This window comes from Cydia splendana, unplaced genomic scaffold, assembly GCF_910591565.1.
Source record: "Cydia splendana unplaced genomic scaffold, ilCydSple1.2 scaffold_103_ctg1, whole genome shotgun sequence".
NCBI lineage: Eukaryota > Metazoa > Arthropoda > Insecta > Lepidoptera > Tortricidae > Cydia > Cydia splendana.
In genome coordinates this window covers 100,238-107,967 of record NW_026946832.1, presented here as the reverse complement: position 1 = coordinate 107,967, position 7,730 = coordinate 100,238, and the positions used below count along the sequence as shown (strand labels likewise).

General features: G+C 39.5%; 1 protein-coding gene and 1 non-coding gene across 2 annotated transcripts; both read left to right on the top strand.

Moving 5' to 3' along the window:
- The first annotated feature begins 355 nt into the window (after window positions 1-355).
- On the top strand, window positions 356-427 carry Trnas-gga (transfer RNA serine (anticodon GGA)). The gene has a single exon. It is a non-coding gene; the product is annotated as a tRNA-Ser (tRNA).
- Window positions 428-3,704: 3,277 nt separating this feature from the next.
- On the top strand, window positions 3,705-7,319 carry LOC134805402 (uncharacterized). Its single transcript, XM_063778714.1, has one exon. It carries the CDS (start codon window positions 3,705-3,707, stop codon window positions 7,317-7,319), a length of 3,615 nt encoding a protein of 1,204 aa, XP_063634784.1.
- Window positions 7,320-7,730: the final 411 nt, after the last annotated feature.

Genomic DNA, 7,730 nt, shown 5'->3' with positions numbered 1-7,730 from the left:
GAATAAAAGTACAGATTGATTTAAAACACTTACAACAGATCATTGAGTTTACTGCTTGATTTTTATGTCAGATACAGCAGGTATCATATTAAATCAATCATTTAAATCAATTTTTTTAACAAGCAGATACGTCTGCAAGCAATATTCCAAACTTTATATTAAAGGAAAAAATTGAAAAATTTACGCTTCCGGCAGGACTTGAACCCGCATCCTCCACAAAACAAATTCTCAATGCAACTTGAGACTCCGGTGCCGTTAAAAGATGTAATTGTCTGTCGGTAGATGTCGCTATACGCCACCCCAAAGGTGTGTTTACATAAAGAAAGGAATGGAAAGATTTGCGATGTCCTGGTAGGCTTCCGTAGCTCAATTGGTTAGAGCAACACACGGATTGTGGAGGATGCGGGTTCAAGTCCTGCCGGAAGCGTAAATTTTTCCATTTTTTCCTTTAATATAAAGTTAGGTATCATATTATTATTATTATTATTTTCTAATGAATCATCGATTATTTTAACTTATGTTAACAAAGATTCAACATAATTAATGTTTCTGTCTTATGTACGATCATGATGATGATGACGATGATGTGTTCTAATGATTTTAGATTAATGCTACATTTAAATGTAAATAAATTATACTTGGAAATAAAAATTAAATGTATTTTATGCAGTCTAATAAAATTATTGATTAGTTCCCGCTAACACGGCTATTTATGACTGTCTTGCTTCGGTCAGTCTGACATCAAGTGATAATTTAATAATAGGATTGATCAAAGGAATTGAATGTTTTAATTATTTTCAATCCATTTTAATTCACAAGTACTTTAAAAAAGATATTTACTTGCTTGTACCTTTAAATTAATGTGGGTTATTTTATTTTTAATATTTTTTTTGTACGTGTTTATTTTTGTGGCAAAGGAAAAATGAGTTTACCGACGCTTCGGAAAGGCTCTGGTGGAAAAGAAGCGCCAAGAAAAACCTCCAGGTTGCGTTCTTTTATAATGCATTCAGTTAAATTTTTATGTAAGTGTAGTTAATTATGTTTTGACATCTTTTGTTGGTATTATGATGATTGATTAAATTTGCTGAATTGTAAATCTTGGGTTTACTTCTATTTTGTGACACTACGCAGCATACTTCCTGTTTAAATTTAAGAACTCATATTTGTTTAGACGTAATATTGCTCTGCAAAACGTGCAGGCGCTTTTTCTTTTTATTCCCATTCCATGTATCTATGTGTCAATTCACACATTACACTTGTGCTAAAATCAGGAAAGCCGTTTTTAATTTATACTCCCTGTAATACTCCAAAACATGGTCCTGGAACGAGCCGGATTAAGAATATACAGAAAATAATCCAGATTATATAATAAAAGGAGTTGACGAGTGAATACATTAAGAAATTCGTCAGAAAATCAAGAGATCAAGCTGACTTGGGAAAGGAGGATCGTGTTCACGTGGGCTTGCCGGACTTGAAGACAGAGTTAAGCCTTCAGTATTCTTAATTTTCACCCATCACTCGTCATACAGGTAGTAATTAAGTATAAGGATACGATTTAATACGGTTAGTATCATTTTAATTGTTTAATTTAACCACGTAACTAACCGATAGGTTAACCTTTGTCACGTCAGATTGCTACTTCACTTTAATTTTATTTCGTAATTAGTTAATCTGTATTAGTGATTCACTGATATTTGCCTAGGCTTTTAATTAACTAATAAATCTACGAACTGTGAAATAAGTAAATCATTAAATAAACTGGACGATTAGACATAGGTATTAGGTGTTAAATAAAACAATAGGTTAGCTTTCACCTCGAATCATATTAAATAATTCTTACAAAACATTAAATTTATATACAATTATTAGTGTTAAAACTTAAACTAAGTAAATAAAATAAATGTACACTTAAATAAACTGTTAACGTAGTAAAAATTAGGCAACAACTGTACTTTCATATATTGCTTATACATTTAAGTTAATTTTGCATTGTATAACATTTCAGTTGACAACACACGCCTCTCAAAATGTCCGAAGAAAAGGAATTAATCAAAAAACGTGGCAGTTATAAAGGCCGGCTAACTAACTTTTCAAACTACATAAATTCTTTGGAAAGCTCTTCACTTACCTCTGTTGCCGCCAATGAGTTGCAGTTAAGAATTAGTAGAATGGAAACATTATTTAGTGAGTATGATGAAGTGCAGTTAAAGTTAGAATGTTTGTCGACAAGCATGGATATTCAGTTATCTGAGCGAACTGAGTTCGAAACCCAGTACTTCGGTGCAATTGCTAAAGCGCAAGATATGTTAACTTCATTTAATAAAAATCAAGAAGACCTGGGTAGCGAACGTGCAAGTATCTCAAGTGCTAGCAATCATAAGCTAGTTAAACTTCCCGTCATACAGTTGCCAAAATTCTCAGGTTCTTACGAAAATTGGCTCGAGTTTCACGACACATTCCTAAGCTTAATTCATTCAAATGACGAAATTGACGAGATAAATAAGTTTCACTATTTGAGATCGTCATTGGATGGTTCAGCGGCAGTGGTTGTTAAATCGGTCGAATTTTGTTCTAAAAATTATCAAACTGCATGGAAGCTCCTATGTGATCGTTTCGATAACAAGCGTTTATTGCTACAAAACCATGTTTCGGCAATTTTTAATATCGAAACAATTATCAAGGAGTCTTCATTTGCGTTAAAACGTATGATCGACCAGTTAAACAAAAACTTGCTTGCCTTAGAATCACTAGGCGAACCAGTAAAACAATGGGACACGTTACTTATTTACATTGTGTCACATAAGTTAGATGCTAAGTCGTACCGGGAATGGGAAGAATACAAAGGTCGCTTAGATAAAGATAAGCCAATTACTCTCGAAGCGTTTTTAACATTCATGCGAAATCGTTCTGATTTATTAGAAACGTTGGAACTGTCCACAAATAACACTGCCGGTCGAGTTAACACTTCTCACAAAAACACACCGAAACTGAAAACCATGTCCGTACAAGATACGAAACAAAACACTGTCGCTAAGTGCCCAAAATGCAGCGGTGAACATTATTTACCTAGTTGTTTACAGTTTCTCGCCCTTAGCAACGCTGCGCGATTGGAATTGTTACCCAGTTTAAAGGTTTGTTATAACTGTTTACGCGGTGGACATTATGCTAATCATTGCAAAAAGCCGGGGTGCAAGTTATGCAAGCGAAAACATAACACGTTAGTTCATGTTACCGATTGCAAATCTAGATCGAGCGGTGACTGCGCGTCCGGCCGCGGCGAGGAGGATAATTCAACTAAAAATAATAAATCGATTTTTCCTAGTAATCAATTATCACCTGTCGCGCCCGTGGCATCTCATTCTGGCTTAGGAAATAGTTCATATGATTCCTCGCCCGCCTCTGTACAGGCATTATCGGCTCAAATGGTTAATTCGCGACAAGGGAAACATGGTATGCTTGCGACGGCATTAGTAAAGGTTTACGATAGCAACAATAAAGAGCATGTCGCTCGCGCCATGTTAGACAATGGTAGTTTCGCATGTCTAATATCTCAGAGTTTTTGTGAGAAATTAAATTTACCAACGAATCAAATTAACACGTCTGTTCTTGGTATAAATAAACAGACTACTAACATAGGAGAAATGTGTCTACTTCCTATTAAATCTTTAAATGACACATATTCAGTAACAGTAAACTGTTACGTTATGCCATCTCTTACTGATGACGTCCCATGTCGTCAAATTGATTTGACGGATCTTAATATTCCAAGTGACATTTGTTTGGCCGATCCAAACTTTTATAACCCTGCACCGGTCGATATAATATTAGGATCTGAAGTATTTTGGGACTCGTTTCCTACTCAGCCTCAGATCATCAGACTAGGTACCGGACTGCCGATGCTCTGTGAAACTCGCTTTGGCTTCTTGGTTGCTGGTCGGGCAATTACCGACTATCTGCCTTCCAGTATGCAGTGCTTTTTTGCTTCTGGTCTCTCGCACACAGGTAATAATGATTTAAAATGTAACGACGACATCCAAACCCAATTAACGCGGTTTTGGCAACTCGAAGAAGTTAGCCATAAGTCGTCTCACTATTCACCTGAGGAGAAAATGTGCGAAGAACATTTCGTTGAAAATACTACGCGGCTAGCCGACGGACGATTTTGTGTCAGGCTTCCTTTAAAACAAAGCGAAAGTGTATTAGGCGATTCATTTCAACGCGCGAAGCATTGCATGCTTTCATTGGAACGCAGAATTAAAACCAAGCCCTCATTTAAAGGTTTATACACTGATTTCATGGCAGAGTATGAAAGTTTGGGTCACATGTCGCAAGGTAGGCAGGTCTCAAGGGAAGAAAAGGGCTATTACATACCCCACCACGGAATTTTGCGTGATAGCTCCACGACAAAGCTCCGTGTCGTATATAATGCTAGCAGCCCGTCTACCTCAGGTATCAGTCTGAATGACATTCAGATGGTTGGACCCACTGTGCAAGACGACCTTCTGTCTATCCTTATTAGGTTCAGGCAGCACCGGTACATCATTTCTTCGGACGTGGAGAAAATGTACCGTCAGATATGGGTGCATCCTGACGACCGCCACCTTCAAAAAATTCTTTGGCGCAGTTCGGAGACCAAGCCACTATTAGTGCACGAGCTCAATACTGTCTCTTATGGGACAGCCAGTGCTCCGTTCCTAGCCACCAGGTGTCTCAAACAAATAGGCTTAGATTGTGACGATGAGAAGGTCAAAGAAGTCATCGTTCACGATTTTTATGTAGACGACCTGCTGACAGGAGGAGATGACCTTACTGCGGTGGAAGAGATTCGCCATAAAGTGACTCAAGCACTGTCTTCAGCAGGAATGAACCTGCGTAAGTGGAAGTCAAACGAGCCTCGCCTCCTATGTGAACCCTCTCAATCCTCTGTGAATTTGAATATAGGATCAAATGAGCCCAGCAAAACGTTAGGCTTAGGCTGGCACCCTGAGTCCGATGAGCTGTATTTTCCAATAGGAAAACTAGTTCCCAAAGGAAATACCAAACGCGACATGCTATCGGTGATTGCTCAGATCTTCGATCCGTTAGGTCTTCTGTCTCCGTTTGTAATCACCATGAAGATGCTACTGCAGCGGTTGTGGCTTCAAAAGATTACATGGGAAGAAGAACTGCCTCCAGAGATCACCAAACAATGGGTAGAACTCTTGGAAGGATTGCCGGCACTGAATGATGTCAGAGTCCCTCGTCATGTCATTTGCAACTCACACGTAGCCTTCGATTTACACATTTTCTCAGACGCATCTGAACGCGCGTACGGCGCTTGTGTGTACGTACGTAGTGTAGACAAAGAAGGTCAGGTATTAGTTAGGTTATTGATCGCAAAAAGTCGAGTCAGTCCGATTAAACCTACGACTATACCTAGGCTTGAGTTGTGTGGCGCTCTCGTTAGTGCTCATCTGTATGACAAGGTCATGACTTCACTTAGAGCTCAGGTTAGAAACACGACATTTTGGACCGACTCGACTATAGTGTTAGGTTGGCTTAAGATGATGCCAAGTAGGTTGCAACCTTTTGTGAGGAACCGAGTGTCGGACATTCTAGAAATTACCGGCAGTTGTACTTGGAGGCATGTTCCAACGGACCAAAACCCAGCGGACTTAATTTCCCGTGGATTGCATGCACGTGTTATAGACTCGTTAGATTTGTGGTGGTCGGGTCCCAGTTTCTTGCAACAAGACGTCGCTCAGTGGCCCTCGAATCCTACCACAAAGCACGGCGATGAGCTGCCTGAAACCCGCGTTGAGGTTTCATTGCACGTTAACATAATTAATGAGCCATTAATAGATTTCAATCGTTTCTCTAACCTTTCGCGGCTCATTCGTGCTTTTGCGTATGCTCTTCGTTTCATTAAAAAATGCCGCAAAAATGCAACGTCGACGTCGTCCACGTACCTCAATCATGACGAATTAAATAATTCATTAAAGGTGATTACCAAATTCAGTCAGAGCGAATCATTTTCAGAATATGATATATTATTAAAAAAACAAAATTTACCAAAAAAGAGTAAGCTCTTGAAATTCAACCCATTCCTAGACAACGACAACTTAATGCGTGTGGGAGGCCGTCTTTCCAATTCAGAATTTCTGTACGAGAAAAAACATCCCATTATTATACAGTCCACACATCGATTCACAAAATTATTATTTAATCAGGAACATAAAAGGCTTCTCCATGCACCGCCCCAGCTGTTGTTAGCAACGATTAAAGAAACCTACTGGCCCATAGGGGGTCGTAATTTGGCAAAGGCTTGCTACCATCAATGTGTGCGATGTAAAATCATGAAGGGACAAGTAATTGCTCCATTGATGGGGAATTTGCCAAATTCTCGGTTGTCACCTGGAGGCTACCCGTTTAGGAATGTGGGCGTGGACTACGCAGGTCCACTCATGGCAGCCAGCCGTCAAGGTCGTGGTTGCGCACTAGTTAAAGTTTATGTTGCTATTTTTATATGCTTCACAACCAAGGCGATACATTTAGAATTGGTGGGAGATTTAACTAGTAAAACTTATTTGTTAGCACTGTCTCGCTTCATGTCTCGACGGGGACAGCCAGACAACATTTATTCCGATAACGGCACTGCATTTGTCGGAGCCTATAATGAAATTACAAAGTTTCTGAAGGAAAACTGCAACTCTTTGGCTGAGACTTTAGCTAGTGAAAATACTAGATTTCATTTTCTGCCTGCTTACGCACCTCACTTCGGGGGTCTTTGGGAGGCGGGTGTCAAATCAGTTAAATTCCATTTGCAACGAGTGTTGGGCAATTGTAACTTGACTTATGAACAGCTTAACTCTACACTCATCAATATTGAAGCCCTGTTGAATTCTCGGCCACTCACGCCTCTGTCATCACACCCGGACGATCTCTCAGCGCTCACCCCTGGACATTTTCTTGTCGGACGTTCACTGACATCATTGCCGGTGCAGGATCTGCGGGACCACACTTATCAGCATCTGTCTCGATTCCACCGAATCGAACAACTCCGTCAACATTTCTGGGCTCGGTGGACTAAAGAGTACGTCCCAGAACTGCAACAACGAATCAAGTGGAGACTCAACCATGATTCCCTTAAGAATAATACCCTCGTTGTTCTGAAGGAGGACAATCTTCCTCCGTTGAAATGGAGACTGGGACGCATTGTAGCCATTCACCCTGGACAGGATGGCATATCTCGAGTGGCTGATGTGAAGACAGCTGGAGGAGTCGTTCGACGCGCTTTCAGCAAGATTTGTCCACTTCCTGTGGCTACCGATTCTGCTTGAAAGGCTTCCTTTCAACCCCGGGGGCATGTTTAAATTTAAGAACTCATATTTGTTTAGACGTAATATTGCTCTGCAAAACGTGCAGGCGCTTTTTCTTTTTATTCCCATTCCATGTATCTATGTGTCAATTCACACATTACACTTGTGCTAAAATCAGGAAAGCCGTTTTTAATTTATACTCCCTGTAATACTCCACAACACTTCCTATTTACAAAAGGTATGTGAAATTCTATTAAAATTAGTTCTTTGGTATCTGAAGTGATTTATTGGTCATAATTTGTTTATGGACTTTGTTGATTAAATATGACTCATTAATACATGAAAACCAACCATGAAGTTTAACGCTTCTAAACAAAGATTAGGTTAGCATCATAAGCTTTACATGAGATGAGAATACTAAAAAAAACAGTG